The sequence below is a fragment of the Scleropages formosus genome, chromosome 1 (assembly GCF_900964775.1).
Source record: "Scleropages formosus chromosome 1, fSclFor1.1, whole genome shotgun sequence".
Lineage (NCBI taxonomy): Eukaryota > Metazoa > Chordata > Actinopteri > Osteoglossiformes > Osteoglossidae > Scleropages > Scleropages formosus.
The window spans coordinates 37,487,352-37,507,485 of NC_041806.1; the positions used below are offsets into that span (position 1 = coordinate 37,487,352).

General features: G+C 40.5%; 1 protein-coding gene across 9 annotated transcripts in view; it reads left to right on the forward strand.

Annotated features, from left to right (window-relative positions):
• Window positions 1-20,134, forward strand: part of dtnba (dystrobrevin, beta a) — a 93,731-nt gene that overhangs the window by 36,217 nt on the left and 37,380 nt on the right. For all 9 annotated transcript variants that reach the window (XM_018743765.2, XM_018743770.2, XM_018743771.2 and 6 more), the window contains 8 exons: window positions 6,395-6,462; window positions 6,681-6,761; window positions 7,290-7,503; window positions 10,964-11,049; window positions 12,063-12,217; window positions 12,861-12,966; window positions 13,139-13,305; window positions 16,809-16,933. In XM_018743765.2, coding sequence (XP_018599281.1) covers window positions 6,396-6,462; window positions 6,681-6,761; window positions 7,290-7,503; window positions 10,964-11,049; window positions 12,063-12,217; window positions 12,861-12,966; window positions 13,139-13,305; window positions 16,809-16,933 — 1,001 coding nt within the window. In that variant the 5' untranslated portion in view covers window position 6,395. The remainder of the gene's footprint in view (window positions 1-6,394; window positions 6,463-6,680; window positions 6,762-7,289; window positions 7,504-10,963; window positions 11,050-12,062; window positions 12,218-12,860; window positions 12,967-13,138; window positions 13,306-16,808; window positions 16,934-20,134) is intronic.

The following is a 20,134-nucleotide window of genomic DNA, read 5'->3' on the forward strand; positions in this document are numbered from 1 at the left end:
TGCTTTTAGCACACATTGAGGTCTGTCAGATACATAAGGTGACTGGGCATCATGTTATTGTGCAGATATTTACTCTTCTATAAAGTTGTATAGCTAGATTTATTGAAAATGAACACAGACATTCTAGATTTCAAGCACAAAGGTGCAGGAAAAATGGCAGCATCTAGCAAGCTCCTTCTTTGTCGTTGTATGTCCACAGTAGGCTTCTTCAACCTAGGAGCACTTACATCCCCAGCCATCCACTGTGTGTATGCCCATATTTGCTGAAATAACAAAGCGGTCAAATGTGCATGAAAGGGAGCTGGATGGGAGAATGGTCCAGATAATCACTCCCTACAGAGGACAAAAGATTTACCTGCTGTTACTAACCTTTCATATTTTGTGAAAGCTATAAATGGAATGTTATGCTGCAACTATTACTGCAGTAATCACAGTAGAAGATGCTGCATTTGATCTGTGGAGGTGCAAAAAGCTTGGCCCTCCCTACAGAAGCTCTGTAGTCTTTTCTGGGCTTTTCCTTTGTGTAATCAGCAAATGAGCAGCCCTAGCCAGAGAATGCAGCAGTTTCAACTTTTTTCATCCCCAGTCTTATCTTGTCAGCTCCCTGACACTGTTGTGACATAGGTCATGATTTATGGTCTCTAAATTAAGAAGAGCCTTGATGAGGTCTCTTGGCAAAATGAGTGAAAAGTAATTTTTTTTTCTCTCTCTCTCTCTCTCTCTCTCTGCTTTGGTTGTCTGATTGGGCTTTTTTTCAAGTTGCTTTAATTACACTTCTGGATTAACATTCCAGCTGGTGGATGTTTAGTGTAAAATCTGATTGTTTGAAATGGGAACACTATGAATATGGACCGTTTGCGCATTATTGTGTGAAAAAAATGAGCACCGAAATTGAAGGATTCAGGAATTGTTCGAAGGTACTAAAGGTGAAAACATGTTGTTAATATTGCTTTTGGTGTTGACATGATGGCTTTGGTTCATTTTTTTTCTTCAACTTTTTCAGAATTTCATTAAGTAGCGTAGATTTGTACAGTGCTAAAGGCAGAACGCGCAGCCTTGTAGGTTGTCTGTTTTGCACTTCATACCTGAACTGACCATTTAGTTTCCATCCTCTTCTCTTGCCAAACTTGTGATGTTACCTAGCGACATGAACTCCCAGCAGACTTTCAGGGACGATGGTGGCAGGTGTATGGGATGTGTCTACACATGCATGACTAACATGGAAATGGACTCCCTCGGTGCACATTGCATAGCGACCAGTGGCCCCCGTGTGTAAAACTGCATAGCGGAACACAGCAGAGTCTTCCATTCTGACTCATCAGCTCCGAAAATTAGCGTGACCTTTCATGTACTGGAAAGGGAAAAAAAAAAAAAAGAGTATGGCAGTGTTATTTTTGGTTTATCTCTGTATGTGTTTGGAATTCAGAAATGTGCTGTGAGAGCTGTGTTCATCTCAGCCCTCCTTCTCTACCAGTCATGGCAGCTCTCATCTGCCACCGGGAGCCTTTTGGCAGTAGGAAGAGTCTCCTAGTAAAACTGGTGCTGGAATCAGCAACATTACATTCAGAAATTGACCCCCACGTATTTCGTTAGAATTGTTTTGTAGACACGACAACTGGATTACAGGGATATAATTGCTGATGCCAAACACTTCTTGCCACAAACTGATAGGAACATTTTTTTGCTTTGAGAATGTACCAGTTGATCACCAGCGATTTCTGTGCGCAGGAGATGCATAGTTGCCGTGTGGATTTTGTTCACATGAGTGGATGTTGAATTGTAACATTAGGGGTTGGGAGGGGAGCGACATGGAAATGGGACGGTGACGTCCTCTTCTTTTTATGGACCTGATATGGGTTGGTCCCTGCAGGATGAAGCCAGCTGTCTGTCAGGCCCTCACTGTGAGCCACCAGCCTTCTGTGCTCTTTAAAGAGTGCCAATTGACCCGTGGAAAGAGTACCACCCAAATACCACCCGGGGAGCTTCCAGAGCCGCACTCAGCCTGGTGCTAGGGTAGTTCGGCTCTTTTTGCATCTGAGGCAGTTGCCAGCACCGTGTGTCTTGTGCAAGGTAAACATACGCTGTGTACAGTAGACGGTCTGTAAATTTCCCTGTGTTCTCACGTAGCAGTGAGTGAATTAAAATAGAAAATGTTGTTAGCAACCGGGTCTGATGAGCAGTGATGTTACCAGTGTAAATGAAGAAAAATGCAAATATAATATTATATATATATATATATATATATATATATACACACACACACACACTATAGTTCCTGACAAATTAGGTCAGTGTTTATTTTGTAACTCTGTGTTCAAATATATCCTGTTGTCCTTTCATATAAATTGCACTTAAGAATCTCCATAACATTTTTCTAAGTCTTTATAAGGGGGTGATTTAAAAAGCAGTGTCCTGGAAAATATAACAATCTTCCATTATTTGTGTGCGTGTGAGTGATTTAACTTTACAACACATCTCCGAAGGGAGCAGAAATTAATTTGATGAACCCATTTGAAGGTGAAAAGAAAAAGGTATAGAACTGAGCTTCTTGGTTTCAGGGTTATGTTTGAAGAATGCTCTAATTATCCTTGTTCTGTTGGCACTGTAACTTGGTAGTGTTAGCCTGTGATTTTTCTGACTTGAGTCTGAAGAAATATAAATGCATGAATGGGAATTAAAGGAATCTGCTGTTGGACCCAGCTGATGTCAGTCAGTCCGTGCGTGCGTGCTTGTCTGCAAGGCCAGAGTGGTCTGGATCCTGTGCTGGAAGCACAGAGTGTGAGGCAGGGTACACCCTGGGTGAGACAGCATTCCATCACATGGCAATTGCACACACAAACAGAGTAAGTTCAATTTAAAGTCATGTTCACCTGAAATATGTTTTTGGACTGAGAGGAATCTGGGGCAAATGTGAAAACATCAGCGATTTGGCCAGATTCAACATCTTGTTCAAACCCATAACCCAGGTCCTGTAAGGCGTTAGTTCTACTTGTTGTTCTACCATACTTCCTTGTCAGCTGACATGTGGCTCATTTTTGCTATGCCTTCTATTAGCCATTGTTACGTACTACATAGATATCGTGTGACACTAGTAGTTAATGACAAATTTCTTCATGTTGGACATATTTAAGCCCCTTATATATGACAAAACCCATGTTAGAAATGTACTGAATGATTAAGGAGATGCAGATGAATTATGAGCAAGACACTTTTTCTATACCTCTGGTCAGTACATTATGAATGTGTAAACAGGGTACAAGAAACACCATGGCTTACAGTTTTGCTCTTGTGCACACATTTTCATGTTTTGAAAACTAAAGTTTTCTGTTGAAATTGAATTCCGTTGTGGTATCTGCTTTAAAGGTTAGTGCTTAATTTACAGCAAGGAGGCTATGCAGTAGGGTCCTCCACAAGTCTGTGAAACAAAAGCAGGAGGTGAGATTATTAATGCTCAGTGGTGCAAACGGAGAGGACTGAACTTCCCAGCTGAACATTCCTCAAGTACAATGTTGTCCTTGCATAAATAAGAGGGTCATATGTTAATACTAGTCTAGTATATGAATCTGTATATATGTATTAACATTTTACTCACTTAGCTTACAAATAAAAGCATGATATAAATTTACTGCAGCTGACTTATCTGGTTTGTGCTATATATATATATATATATATATATATATATATATATATTACACACACACACACACACACACACACACACACACACACACACACTCAAATGCATCTTTTATACTTGTAATGAGTATAACCTTACTGTGTGGGTATACTATACATGTCTTCAGTGGAAGTCTTGGACTCATTCATCCTTTATTAGTAACAACTTGTCCAACGCAGGTCCACAGTGGTTATGAGCCTATCCTGGAAACATGGGGCACAAGGCAGGGAACACCCTGAACAGGGCCCCATTCCCCAGGAAGGCAATCGCGCACGCACGCACGCACGCACGCACGCACGCGCGCGCAGAGTATGGGCAGTTTTGAGTCACTGGTTTGCCCGAAACTGATATCGGCTTTGGAAGGAACAGGTGTACCCAAAAGAAATGTGTAGGAATGCAGGGAGAATATGCAAGTTGTACAGAAATTAACTTGCATTCAAACCTACAGTCCAGTCACAGTGAGGCTCCAGCACTACTCGCTCTACCGCTGTGCTGCATCTGTGATGCTCTCCAGTTGGCTTGACCGGTCTCTTCTCCTTGGTCCTCATCCTCCTTGACTAGTCTGCAGCATTTGATGCTGTCAGCCACTGGATTGTCCTCTGCTGCTTCATGAGTTGTTTTAGCCTACCAAAGTGTTCCGTTGTATCCCCCTTGTAGTTCTCCAAAGGCTTTCTGTAGCTTCCCACTTCAAATGCAAAACTCTGGTTATAGCCTAGAAGGCCATCAATGGATCTGCTCCCAAATATCTGAGACCTGATCACTCATTATGGCCTAACCAGATTGCTACGCTCCCCCCAACCTCTCCCTGCTTGGTGGTGCCACACACAAGAAGTCCAAAGTCAAATGTACAAAGGTTTTTGGTTTTGGCTCTGATGTGGTGGAAAACACAAACTGCTGAATCTCTCTGTGTTCAATAAGGATCTTAGATCTTGCCTCTTTCAGACTCACTTCTCCCCTGATCCCCCGTGTGCTTGATAAATGTGTACTATGCTATTTGTAGGATAATTTAAAAAAAAAAAAAAACTATATGCAGCTGCTCGTGTAATGTATCCTGGTTTATATGGTGGTGTGTGACACATTATACTCATGTCTGCATCCAAATCTTTGTATTTTGCTGTAATTCACTTTTTGTATAGTTCTATGAGATGTACATTGCTTTGGAGAAAAGTCTGCTAAATTAATAAATGTAAATGTAGGAAAAACATCATGCATATTTGCTTCTAACCAAAACAGAATGGCAGAATATGCAAAAACATGATGGGTACACAATCCTGCTGACTATCCTCAGACTCTTACTTGACTGACATTCCTAGTAAGAACTGCTGATGTCTCTGTATAATGAAGAAACATTGCTTTACCCCAGGACTTTTTCCTCAACCTGAAAAAATGACTTGTGCTTGTGGACATATTAAATTCCTACCACATTGTCACATAATATGATTAAAACAGCAGCATTTCAGCTGAAACATTCCCAGCATTTCTCTTGTTGCACACTTTGTTTCACTAAGATTGAGGATCCGTTGAATTCCTAGCAATGTCCAGACACTTCATTCATTTCCTTAACTCTAACATATGTAGGCACATACAAACTGGCTGAAACCGCTGGTCTCGAGCAGCCTAACCTGGTAACACAGGTCGTAGGGCTGGAAGGGGAGAGGACACACCCAGGATGGGATGCCAGTCTGCCACAAGGCACCCCAAGCAGGACTCGAACCCCAGGCCCACCAGAGAGTGGGACCTGGTCAAACCCACTGCCCCCCCCCCCCCCCCCCCCCCCATATGTAGATATTTGAAGGTTATACTAGAAGTGTTTACTTGTGATGAAAATAGTAAGAGGAGGAAAAGAGAAACTGAATGTGTTCTACAATAGATGTTACTTTTCATAAGACCCCTTAAGATGACTACAGATTGAATCAGGATGTGAAATTAAACCCTTGACAAAAGAAACAAATTGCTTGGCAGCGTCTCATCTGGCCCCTTTTTCATTTTTGCGTGAATTGTGAACCTTGAAGGTAGAGGACAGGAGAAAAGGTTATGCTACCATTTGCTTTAATTTTTTTTTTTTTTTCTGTGCATGGTGTGCATCTGGGCCAAAGCTTAAACACATTTCTAAGCTTCTAAAGCCACCTTGTTGTTAACAAACTACGATTCTTCCGTTGTGAACAGTGTGTGGTGTATTTGATGAGAAGTCTAAATATCTCAGGCCGTAGCACTTCCATAGGAAGTGCAGTACGTATTTTGTTGATCTTTCTCGGCCTTGGAGTAATGAACATTCCCTTGACCGTACCATAATGTATGCTTGAATGCTGCAGGGAAAGATGTGAGCGTATCCATTTTGTTCCTTATCGTAGAAACTCTGAAGTGTGTCTGTGTCCTGATAAGAGCTGGAACACCACCACATCATTTACTCTTCAGTCCTGTCCGCTCAACACTGAGCAAAAACAATGTTCCTGATGGGCTATTGGCCAGCAGTCCTCACCACCCCCTTTAGGCATAAAATACTTCTCTGTGGAGACTGGCTCCCTTCTACAGTGTCAGAGAGTTGCTCTTGTAAGAAAGGCCTGTTTTTTGCGGTGGTGTGCAGAAGCACAGCTTCCGATGCCCGAGCGCGCTGACATAGCGCCTTGGAGCATGGTGCGGAGGACACGGGCTTCTCTGTGCTACCTGTAGATCACCACTAAATGCAAAAGCCACAAAGCTTTCTTTCTTCTCCCCCAGGATGATTGAGGAAGGAGGCAAAAGAGGCAAGACCATGGCTGAAAAGAGGCAGCTCTTCATGGAAATGAGTGAGTATATAGGGCAAAGGGTATGTGGTAGTGATCAGTGTATGGAGTCTTTATTTGTTTACATCTTCATTGCATGTAAGATTAATATCAGTATTTTTCTCTATGAAGGTATCTTCTTCATGACTTTTATTTTTGTATGCAAAGTAGGTATGTAAATCAAGTTGGTTGGCTTTACTCAATTAATGGGTGGTTAATGGCTGGATCTCTCTTATTTCCAGGGGCACAGAATTTTGACGTCATCAGACTATCAACATATCGGACGGCTTGCAAGTTACGATTTGTGCAAAAAAGATGCAACCGTACGTTTCAATTATGAAAAATGCTTTTGGATTTTTGCTGTAACTGTATTTGATTTTGACTATTTGAAAAATGCAGATATCCTGAAGCTAGTTATAACCTGAAAGCTTTCTTACTTATCTGATTTATATGCCATGCCGTGCAGTTCCATAGCTGTGGTATTAAAAGGGACGTTCTCTCTTTTAACTGATCTCAGCTAATTAACCAATTTTTCATAAAGCAAATGCATTTGGAAAACATGAGGCAAGGAAAGGCTTATTACTGTGCCCTGTGTTATCTATCAAAAGAAGATATAATGAAACAGAATAGGAATGAAACAGCAGAAACTGGCACTAATTCCAGCTGGCGGCTCTCATAGGTCCCACGGTCTTTCACTCTGATCTTGTCTCGGTCCTCTTGTGGACTGCACAGCTGGCCCTCTGATCCAAGGCAGGTTTTTGATAGTGAAACGAGCCTGGGTGAGCATTTTATAGGTGATTACAGGAGGGTAAGCCCATCTGCACAGCATTCTGATTCCACATTCATCCTAGTTCACCTAGTGGACGTCTGGAACATGATTGAGGCCTTTCGCGACAATGGCTTAAATACACTGGACCACAACACGGAAATCAACGTCTCCAGGCTGGAAACCATCATCTCGTCAATCTACTACCAACTGAACAAGCGCTTGCCAACCACTCACCAGATCAGTGTGGAACAATCCATTAGCCTACTGCTGAACTTCATGGTGGCGGCCTATGACAGGTGAGGAGGCAAAGAATTACGGGAAACCCAAGGAGGATCACTGTATTTTGTGTTTTCATGGTAAGGATTGTGAAATCCTTGGTTAAGCATTTTGTGGAACCATAAGGATTAACCATAAGGATTAATCTTGGGTCCTCCACAGCTGTGATATGCTGTTGTAAAATGAGTTAATATGTTGAAATTATTTAATCAAAAATGTGTTCAATGTGTGTCAAAGTTTTCCTTTGCGTGGTAGTAAAATTTCTTTAATAGTGTGTCCTTTTGAACCAGGGGAAGAACATGCCCACTGTTTATACACAAGATTTTAGCTTAATCCCTTTAATGTTGTAGGGATCACATGGAAACTGACAGTTATTTGTAATGTAAATTAACTGAATGAATGAATTCTCGGTGTGAATTTCTGTGCAACTGCCAAGTGAATAAGCAGTGACATAAACAAGTACTTTGAGTGACACAGCACGCTGACAACCTGAATACTTATCTTTCTTTCTTTGTCCACAATTCTTTGAAATGAAAGCAAGCTGTCAGTAACAGTTTTCTGCAAGGATTTGTTGTGCGTGTAATCAGACTTTATCAATATTTGTTTGCACTTTGTTTTACAGTTCCATATTTAGCTGGAAAAAAACATCTGGTAACAGCTGTCAGTAACTAATCACTCTTAGAAGTTACTTTATTAAGTTACTAATTACTAAATTAATTGCATTAATTACACTTAATTTACTAATTACTAAAAAATATCAAATGTCATGTCATATGTTTGGCAGTGCACTGGTGGCTCAGTCATGGATTTAGATCACAGATGTATTTTCGGTTTTAAAAATTGTACTGCTGTGGAGTTCAGCACATTTTCCAGTTTATATCAGATCTGGTACTTTGAGTCATCATTTATGGATGTACGTTTTGACACATGCTGTGCAACGTGTAAAATTACTGGTTTTCACCACGATTTTCAAGTCTAGCTGCATTTTAAATTGTCCTAGTATCTCTTTTCAGAAAACTAATCTGCTGGATGGTCCATACATTCAGCACTGTGACTCATTGCACTGATAATGACAACATTTCGACAATAACACAGTAGTGTCACACAGTTTAGATCCAAAGCAAGTTGCTAGTGGGGTGCAGCAGGTAGCACAGAGGTAAAGTGGTCACCTCTGGTTTCACAGATCCTAGGTTCATATGCCACCTCCTACTATAAGTACTGAGCAATACAACATGCTCATAACATAAATACTCATCTGTGAATGCAAGGTCCTTACACTGAATTGCTCCAGCAAAAAAATTGCCAAGCTGTATAACTGACTAAATCATTCTTAGTTGCTTTGGAGAGAATCATCAGCTAAATGAATACATGTAGAGCTAAAAAATAAATCACTTGGTAAGCAGAGAACCAAGAGTTTCATGTTTTACTGCATATGTATTATGTTACTGTGATGAAGGATCAGTCATGCTAATTTAAGGAGGGGTAACACATTGCATTAGAGAAGCTCCTAAATCCCTCGGTATGTGGGACTTGGAGGAAGAACACATCCGCTGGGCTGTGGTCAGCACATTAGATGCTCTGAAAACAAGTGGATGATAATAAATGCAGGTACCTCTGAGGGAATATGCTCCATCAGCACATTTCAATCAGGCCCAAAGTAGAATAATTGCACCACAATACAGTACTTGTCTCTTATAGTGACTTTGTTGGAGTGCGTTCCTGTCCATGAGTGGATCAGCAATGCCCTTTCTGACTATTCTCTGATGATTGAAAATTTCCTGTAACACAATAAGCTGTTGCATTATCTATTTTTGTGCAGACATTTCTTAATGCCTTGGGTAGTGTACAATTTTGCAGTTTATTACACACCTTTCTTAAAGGTGAAACTACCCTTCTTTATTACTTATTCATTTAGCTGACATTTTTCTAACTCACATCTGGTTCTTACCTAATTATGATCATGGTAAAATGGAGAAATTACAGGGGATGTAAGTGAAAACCAGTGTGGGGGTGTCTACAGGTGCACCATAAACAATCACCTGTCTGTTGCAAAGTACAGGTGTGCATGAGCTGCAGTCTGTGTAGGCATGTCTGCAGGTGTGGCATAAAGGATCATCTGTGTACTGGGATGGCTGTCTTACCGATGACTGGGCAGACAAAGATGAGATTCATTAGTGAGTCCTGGGTTGAAAAGACAGTCGAAGATGTCAAGCAGACATGTAAAAATGAAACAAGCCAATTAGGATGTGTGCAAGAAAAGGGCTACTGCTGGCTTTGTTGAGCGAGAGCAAGCTCTTTGTCACTGTCATCGCTGTCTGTCAGTTCTTTTATCATCGTGATTCACACGGAGCATTAGAAATCTTCTGGCTCACAAGCTATTGAGCGTAAATGGATGCAGTTTGGGGTGTCAGGAATACTTTACACACGTTTGATCTTGTTTTTACAGTTGATAAGAAAATGGCCAGTTGGTAATTTTTATCTGTGAAATTCCTTTAGCTCTTTGAGGGCATGCAGTGTAGTGAAGTACCCAATACCATATTTGAATAGTATTTTTCTCTAATATGTAATGAGGAGTGGGGAGTACCCCCCCCCCCCCCCCCCAGTATTTAAGCAAGCCTAATGCCCCCCCCTCAGTATTTGTGTTCAACTCCATTCAGTACAGTTGCCTCTATTTTCTGATCAGCCAATAACTAAAACTTTGTCATTGCACTGCTCTCATTTACCCATCATTGTAATGTGGTTTTTTTTTTTTTTTTTTTTTTTTTTTCTTTTGATCTTCTGCTTTATCTGTGACTGCCTTGTGTATGTTAAAATAAGAGAAGTTTAGGCAGGTAAACGGTCCATCTGTTATCAATAACTGCTTGTCCACTGCAAGGGCACAGTGTTCTGGAGCCTGTCATAGAAGTATCGGGCACTAGGCAGGATATATTCTAGAGGAGACAGCAGTCCATCACAGGGCAATCACACACTTATATACTCGTACACACTGAACAATTTAGTCTTTGATACACCTGAAATGCACGTCTTGGGACTGTGGGAGGACACTGGAGCAACTGTAAAGGACAACTGATGGCGTAGTGGTTACAGCTGTTTCCTTTGAATCTGAAGATTACAAGTTCAAAACTAACCTACTGCTGTAGTAACCTTGTGCAAGCTGCTTACCCTAAATTGTGCCAATAAAAATACCCAGCTTTATAAATGCGTGAATAGTTGTATGCAACTTAACATTGTAAGTCATTTTTGGAGAAAACATCAGCTAAACGAGCAAATGTTACTGGAGGAAACCTACACGAATACAGGGAAAATGTGCAAACTCCACACAAACGGAACTGGATTCCAGTCTGTAGTTCCGGAACTCCCAGCTGTCACACCATGCCACCTGGGGTTTAATGGTGTTAAAAGTGCTTTATGTGTAGACCAAAGGATGGATATCTTAAGAGACAACCCAAGTGATGGACCCTGGTGTGAACTGTGTTTCAGTGAGGGACATGGGAAGCTGACGGTGTTCTCTGTGAAAGCCATGTTAGCGACTATGTGCGGTGGGAAAATAGTGGACAAGCTTCGTTGTAAGTACCGTCTGGCATGCCAACATGCCTTCTGTCAGACTCCATTACATTCTTGAGCTACAGCGCTCTCTAGTGCTTATACCCTGCTGTCACATTGTTTTTCTTCATTTCTCTTTAGTAGCTGCACTCACTGTATAACTTTCTTCAGTATATGGGGTAATGTATACGGTTATTGTAATTACTGTCACTGAGACATTAGGAGGAAATCGGGATGCTCCCTTTTGCTCCATTCTGATGTCTCTTTTTTGCACTCTTACTTAGCCAGGATGTTGTAACAGAAGTAGTCACTTTAATAAGAAATTCATTAACAAGTACATGATTACTGTCAGCATGAGATGTTGTCATACATAGGGCCATTAGACTTTTTTTGGGATTCAACAACCTGATAGTGCCAGATCAGGTCAACTTGCGATTGTGCAAGTCCTCCGCAGTTAGGTGTTATCAAGCCACTTATCCATAAAGAATTTCTTACCGGAGTTTAAAAAAGATCTTAGGAATACATTTACCTTCCTCTTCTGTATATCCTGTTGTCACCCATGATGGATTTGCCGACATGGACCCAGCACTGAAATGATGGGGTGCTTGGCAGTGGATCTTGCAAAGCACACCTTACCTTCTGGCCTTGTTTTAATGGCCTCTAGATGTACTTGCTGTCTTGAAATATGACTAGCCGATTATACCGTTGCTAAGACATGCTGAATTTGCAAGTCAGTTTAGTTGAGAAATGCAAGTGGTGAGGATAAATGTGCTTTGTCATGGATGTTTCATCCATTATGAATGGTTGTGATATCACAAATGCTTTAGGTAATATATGCGATTTTAATGAATAATCATGCATCATTTTAATGGGTGTAATAAGAACTAAATTATATAAACATAAGAAACAGCGTGCATGTGAAAAACATAAGTGGTAGTTTTTCACAAGTTTCAAGTTATCATGACATGATCTTGGGGTACTCCACATTTACCTGGCATGCAACAGTTGAGTGAGGATTGCTGTGTTTTGGTTTCAGACATATTTTCCCAGATCTCTGACTCCAACGGTATGATGACCTTCACAAAGTTCGACCAGTTTTTACGAGAGGTGCTGAAGCTGCCCACTGCTGTGTTTGAAGGGCCGTCCTTTGGGTACACAGAGCATTCCGTGCGCACGTGCTTTCCTCAACAGGTAAAACAACACACAGCACTACAAATATGATAGCACTGGCATGTTCAGATGAGGGGTTCTTCTGAAAGATACAGGGGTTTTTTTGTTTTGTTTTGTTTTTTGCTTTTTGCATTTATTGTATTGTATTTTTACAATACAATAATTTTTTGTTGTATTATACTCTTATCTATTTATGCATTTACTGTATTATCTGTTTAAACTGTTTAATTATCTGTTTTTATACTTAAGTGTTGTGTTTTAAATTGTTGTCTAAAGAACTCTGGGAGTATCACTATAATTTCATTGTATTGCACAGCAGTACAGTGACAAATTCTTCAGTACATTTATACATTTAGCAGATGCTTTTCTCCAAAGCATCATACATCTCATAGAAATTAGTGCGTGCATTACGTCAACAGAAAGGCATAGATGCAGGTGCATGATTTTGAAGTACACTTAGTTTCTTTCCACCATTTTATAGAAAGATTTTTGACAAAAACATTTTAGCAGTCTGCAACTACAAATGATACACCAAATTAAAGCATTCATGTAAAAGAGTTGTCACAATTGCATTGCTTTGATTTTGTCTAGGTTTATTTTGATATTTGCCACTGTCCATGTACACTTAGCATGCATAACATTGGGCAATTTTGTTGATCTACAGAAGAAGATCACACTGAACATGTTTCTGGATGCCCTCATGGCTGATCCTCCCCCACAGTGCCTCGTATGGCTGCCTCTTATGCACCGACTTGCCAACGTGGAGAATGGTAATATAGATGTTTGCCCTCTGCTGCAGTTTTGCTTCTGAACCATTCCATTACAGTTATCTTCGATATAGCCTTGTTGCAGCAGTCATGCCATTCTCCTAGACAGCAGGAAGATGAACTTTTTTCTAAGCATCGCTTTCTAACTGTCTGCTCACTTCCACTGTTCTTGTAGTCTTCCATCCAGTGGAATGCTCCTATTGCCGGAGCGAGAGTATGATGGGCTTCCGCTACCGATGCCAGCAGTGCCACAACTACCAGCTGTGTCAGAACTGCTTCTGGCGTGGCCATGCGAGCGGCCCACACAGCAACCAGCACCAGATGAAGGAGCACTCATCCTGGGTGAGAGCTGGAAGGGTGTGATTGGGCTTCAACCTGAAACCTGACCATGTTTCCACATCAGTGGTAGTCAGGTCATCAACCAGGCAGCAGGTATTGTAGTAGTTAGACCTGCTACCTTTTGGATCTGAAAGTTGCAGGTTCAAATGCCTCCACATACTGTAGTGCCCTTGAGCCAAGGTACTTACTCCAGTTTGCCCCAGTAAAAATTGCACTGATTTACCCATTTACACAGCTGTGTACCTTAACATTGTAAGTTTCATTGGAGGAAAGCATCATCTAAGTGAGTAAATAACTACACAAACATTTACTGGATTTTATGTAGTTGCTTATTCATTTGTTTGCTTTTGCTGCATTTAAATTTTTGAGAACTTTTTTTAATAGAAGATATTTAAATGTATTTTTTAAATAGATTAATATATTGATGTGTCAGAGGTCATACAACTATTTTACTTAAATATTAGCCAGCAATTTTTTATTTTCAGACACGAATGGGTTTTAAAATGGACCCTATCTTTCTAATACATCTTAATCTTCTTCCATCCAGTGAAGTGCCGATAATGACACACCTGCTTGACTCCCAGTGCTCTGTGTAAATGGTGCCTACACTGCTGAGGTTTATTGAACTTGACATCACAAAATCTCATTAGCTGACATAGATGGTTGTAATTTCTGAAGATGTAGTGGCTGATGATGAGCTTAATGTCCTGTTTCACAGGGAAAGTGAAGAACTAAAGTGCGGTTAAACATTGTTTACCACTGGATGGCAGTATAGTTTTATGGTTGTCTACTTTGACGTTTTGAAAATGAAATGGTGCTACTGTTTATGTTGGTGTCATTTTTAGTAAGCATGGTATATATGCTGTTTTGATTAGCATCCGTGTCTCTCTTCTTTCCTGTGGAATGACCATTTTGTTGTGTGTGTCTCTTTGTGCATGTGTGCAAGCCACATCTATAATCAGCACATCAGCGGGCTGCAGGTCCTTAAAGCAGTTGTGGTTAAAGCCATTGACTTCCAACAGATAAGTGAGGTTTGTCCTGGGTTTGAATCCCTGTTCCTGCTGTAGTATTTATGCATTTCTGCAGCAAGAATTGTAGACATTTTTTAAAAAATGTCAATGGTTAAATAGTTTTAAGTATTCTAGTCTACTACTGGTTCCTCGTTGCCTGTGTTCATTTGCCTCATCCTTACGGCCGTCTAGACTTTAAAGACGGCACGCAACTGTAGTGGAAAGCTGGAGGAGGACAATGGTATGTGTTGCATATTCCTGTTTTGTCAGAAATCAGTGGAGCTCTTAGGAGGTAGTTTTGAGCAACAGGAGACTGATGAGATCAGTCTCTAGAGTGCTCTTTTGTATAGGTTAATCATGTCTGACCTCACTAAATTAACTATTATGTTTTCGATCTCCAAAATATGAATTTGAATATAGTGTCATTTTGAAGGGCATCTGACCAGAGGAAGGGCACATTGTGGGAGGTGGCATTTCCAAGTGATTTTCACAGTGCAAAAGTTCAAATGACTCCCTTTGTTCAGGGCTTACAGCAAGAGGAGGAATAAGGCAGAAGGGCTTCTGTGAAAATGCCAAGTGTAACCACGTGCAAAGTTACGAAAAAGACTACTCCTATGTTTATTTGTCCCGCAGTGCCCTGAGAGCTGCCATACAAGTGGCCCTGTGGAGACAGATGGCTCAATGTGCATACTGCCCCTGACTGTAGCTCCTCATGTAGATTCCACGTCAGTCCACCTCACAGTACATATACCATATACCGCATTGGCTGCTCAGCAAGGGTCAGAGGGAATTGTACTACTTCTCATTTTATTTGTCTGAATATTACCAGTGCAGCACATTTGGTTTGTTTATGTTCACATAAAACAGGACTGTATTGAAGTACTGTGAGCTAGTCTATGCTATGTCCAGTGAAACATTGGCTCCCTCCTCCTTGGTGTGGCCATTCATCTTCATTCCAATTTATCTCCAACCTTCAGCAGAGCAGTAAGAGGGCACAAACCCTCTGTCCCACTACCTGAAGGTGGATTCTTGCCAATCCACAACATTGCCTTGGGGTCCTCTGCCTAATTAAACAAGAAAGATTCAGTGCGCTTCCTCAAGGCTGCCCCGTTTACCTTGGGTGGAACTGGATCTGTGCCCTTCCCCAACTCCCAGCTCCATCGCTCTATCCTCATTATGGGCTCATTATTCTGGGCATCTTCTTTTCTGTTTTGGCCCTTTTGAAATGGGAAGTTTGACAATACAGATGCACGTGAAGTAAGTGCTCTCACGGGACCCATGATGCACCTCTACGGTCTTATTTTCCACTGTGACTATTATCTGGCATGTGTTAAAATGCAGAAAGACAGGTGGTCTCTGTAACATCACCCAGATTAATTCTACACTGAAAAAAAAAAAGGGTAGTCTAATCAGTCTGAAGTGTTCTTGTCCAGACAGAGACAGACAGGTAGGAAGGATGGTTAGTGGTTGGCCTGAAGGTTGAATTATCATGGTGTTTTCAAAAAAAAAAAAAAAAAAAAAAACCCACTCCTACTTTCATACAGGCAGTGGAATGTGGAATATTCTTTTCATCCTCCAAAGGGAGGGAAATGGAAACATTTAAAAGAACAGTCCCTGTTCAGTAAAATGTGCCAAGGTTATTCTCTTGCAATTTCTGATACAGTGGCTATAAATGGACAACACTTTCTATGAAGGTCTGGAATGTTTGTATTGTAGTGAATGAGAAGCTCAAAGATAAAATCCTCCAGATCAGTCACAAATTTTTTAGAAAGATGCCAGTCTACATACACTGCCAAGCCACTGCCAGGCTAATTCAATCTTAAATTGTTGTACATGGCACAGGGCTCTAGCCTGATGATCTCGGGTGGCACTGTTTCAGCTGACAAATTCACGTATTTCCCTAAAATGTTAATCAATAGTCGTAATACTCAATGGACCAACAGGTTAGCGCTAAATGTACGTTTTGTCCGTGACTAATCTGCTCCAGGTAAGATAAACAGAAAAAAATGAAATTTATCCAAGTTTGATGCTTCTCTCTAAAAAGTAGTTTAAAATATTTACCCATTTATACAGCAGCTTAGTTAAAGGTACAAGAGCAAAAGGTGGGGTTTCAAACCTGTGGTCCTTCAAGTGCAAGTCAGTGGCACCACCTACTGCCCAGTCGTATGTCTCTAAACTTCCTTGTGAACAAATGCCTTTGACACGTTACATTTACATTTATTAATTTAACAGATGCTTTTCTCCAAAGCGATGTACATCTCATAGAAAATACAGTGTGTTCTTTACATTAGCAGAGAGACAGTTTGTGGTGTCAGTATGATAGTCTATCTGCTGGCTGATTTCTCTTCTGCTTCTTGTTTCAATCATAAATTCTTCGTAGCAGTTCGTTTTTTGTTAACTGTTGTGTCAAGTTCACTGTCAGTTTGAGGTACGAATAGCAGAAGGCCTGTGCTGGTATAGTGGATATGTACAGTCATGTGTCTCAATCTCACACAGAAATCACCTGCCAAGAAGCTGAGCCATGCCATCAGCAAGTCCTTGGGCTGCGTCCCAAGCAGAGAGCCAGCCCACCCCGTGTTTCCTGAGCAGCCTGAGAGACCCCTGGACCTGGCGCACATTGTGTAAGCACCTGTTGTCACTACATGTACCATGGCCTTGATACTGTTGCGAGGAAACTTGTCCTGCCTTTCTGCCGTTACAGATTCCTGCAGAACAAACTGAGCGGTTATCCTGAGTATAATCTGTATCACTGTATGTGCTAGTATATGGTTGTTTCCATGTGTTGTCCCATATTCAGAGGATGAGGCAGTTGCCATCTGGCAGATAACTATCAGTGCTCTTTAGGGTGTTTACAGTTCTTTGAAGGATGCCCTGTCATGTGTCCCGTTGCCTCTTCTCTTCTCCTTCAGGTTTCTACTTTCCCTGTTCTTAGATACTATTACAGTGGGTCACTGCCAGCAATTAGTACATTTTGTGTCATGAGTGACATTTAAAAATGATGCTGCAAACAAATGCAATTAATGAATAAAGTTTCCAGGTCTGTGTGTGTGTGTGTGTGTGTGTGTGGAAGAGAGGAAATTTTATGTCTTCACTGACTGTCACATCCTGAAATATGCTCCTAGTTGTTGTGGAACCTACATAAATGGATGCCTGTTGACATCCTGCCTCCAGTGCTTGCTGTATCTGGGACATCCCTAATGCTGAGTGTAGAGGACTCTCATTTAGCTGCAGACGTGGGCATTATTGCACGTGACTAAGCTATTCCATCTGGACCAGGCTTCTGCTGAGCATGGAAAGCAATTTTGGGACTAACATTGTGATATTCTTTATTCACTGCTGCAGCTGTCCTTCAGGAAATTCTGGAGATTTATCCTGTACATCTGTAGGAGAGAATAGGGAGGATTCCAGAGAAAATTAAGAAAAAAATCAACCATCAAATTAACTGTTTGAAGGGAGTCCATATCAGTTGGTTTCTGAGTGGTTATTTTGTTGTGGCTTTTGTTGCAGTACGGTGGTTTCTGAATCAGGCTGTGTGTATGTGTACAGGCGCATGGCATATATGGCATTCTGGATAGCTCGTTGGTTTAAGGAACTTGCTTGTTTGGAATATTTTAAGAGCAGTTTTTGTCTGTTTTAAGATTGCATGACTTCCCACTGTGGAATCCCCATTGAGGGTTTTCTTACAATGGCATTCCTTAGCAGGAATGATATTTTCTCAGATAAGACTTTGGAGAAGAGTTCTGCAAAAGAGAGTGCTGTATAGTCATCAGTTTTTTTTTTTTTTTTTTTTTTTTTTTCTCTTTTTTTTGTGCGCTACCCATTACTCATTCCATGTTACTTACCATTCCTTTTTATTTGTTCATTTAGCTGATAGTTTTCTCTAAGGCAACATGCAACATTAGGTTTATATGCTCAGCTGCTTAGTTGACTTCTTAGAGACAGCTGGTAGCATAGTGCTTAGGGCTTCTGCCTTTTGCCCCAAACGTAATAGGTTCAAATCTCACCTTCAGCTGTAATACCCTTGAGGAAGGTACGTACTCTAAGTTACTCCAGCTATGTAAATGGGTAAAACAACTTAAGTACCTTAATATTGTAAGTCACTTTGGAGAAAAGGGTAAGCTAAATGAATGAAGGTAAATGTAGTTATTGAGAGGTATTCCTTCTTTTACTATATACATGACTCTCAATGGCCATCACGTCAAACTTATTATATTGTTTTTAACCCACAATGTTTGGTCTTAACTGCCCCATCATCTGTGCGATAACATCGGCTGGCCACAATACTGCAGGGCACCCATATTTAAAAAATATTTTTAAACTCTACTGTATTCATTGTTATCTCATATTAACAGTAATGTGTAAAATTTGTATTTTTCAGATTTCACACATGGTGTTAAAAGTAGAATACAACTATACAGTAATGTAATTATATTTACATGCTGCAGTATTTTTTTTTTCTTCTGGGATGCCATTGTTATGTTTTGATCATGCATACATTATGTGCAGGGACAGGATTGAAGAACACATGTACCATGTAAATGGAAACAAAATACCCTCAGTTTAGGGTATCTGTTATTCTGAATGAAAAGAATGGCTTATGGGACTTTTTCTGGTGGTGGCTTCAATGGACACCCTCTTTTTATATAAGGGAGCTGGTTTTACATCACACCTGTCAGAAGTGTGCAGTGAAACACTTGACACAGAGCAGGATTTTAATTAACTTCTTCAGTGGAAACTGACACAGCCCCAGGGAAAGGCTATTGGTTGTCAGATAAGTGAGCAAGTGCCCTTCTTTTTTGTTAAAGCCATTGACCTTCTTAAGTTTCTTTAATCAACATTGGATTCATGCTTTGTGTTCAGTGAAACATGGATTAGAAAGGGCACTCATCATCCTCAGTCACATCTTCTTTTTGTCCCATGTCATCTTGGTCCAAGAAGAGAGAATAAATGTACAGAGACTTTTGTAAGTTACTCTAAATTATAACAGCAACTTCAAGTCTTACAAATGTTGGTGGTGTGAAATTTTTAAGATGCAAAGATTTTCCAGTTTCTCAAATTTCTTTACTGCAGAGCTAAAGCAGCCTGTGTTTCTGGATTCAGCCATTAGTTGACAGTAAAACTATCTCAGAGACAGAATAGTATAGGAGAGTGGGGCCACCTTCATTCATTAAATTTCACAGTTTCTCAAGTTGACTTGTATTTGTGACCGTCAGTGATCGGTAAGATGAAGAATGTTAAATATGGTTTGAATCGTTTAACAATCAGTATTGTATCAGTTTTGTTTTAATTTTAATGTATATTAACATTAATAAACCTGAAATGAAAAGTCTTAAGTATTTTTATTTACTATAGCTGGATCCAGAATTTTTTGATTTGCCTTACCTGTAAAATAAATTGAGAGATGTCTCTAAGCTTTTCCTAATCGTATAGCTAAAGGATGTTGAAAGTGCCTAGAAGCTTATGAACACTGGGCATGCTTATGTGATTAATCAGTCAGCTGTTGGCTTTGAGGAGAACTTTTTTATTTTCAGTCATCTTAACATGGTTTAAATGTAGTTTTAAGGTAATAAATTGTTAGTTGAAGTAGCTGAATTGAAGTTGTAACATCCCATTGAGTATATACCCTGCCTAATGGCCTATTTTTCAGGGATAATCTCTGGACCACCTCATCCCTACGCTGGACAAGCTGAATTGGTCCAGTAAATTTACCCAACAGTAACTGAAATTACCGTAATATGCAAAACCCTAAAACTGCAAGAATGTTAAGGTTCGCTCAGCAGGTAGCACTGGTGCCTCAGGGTTCCTGTACTATAAATTAGGAC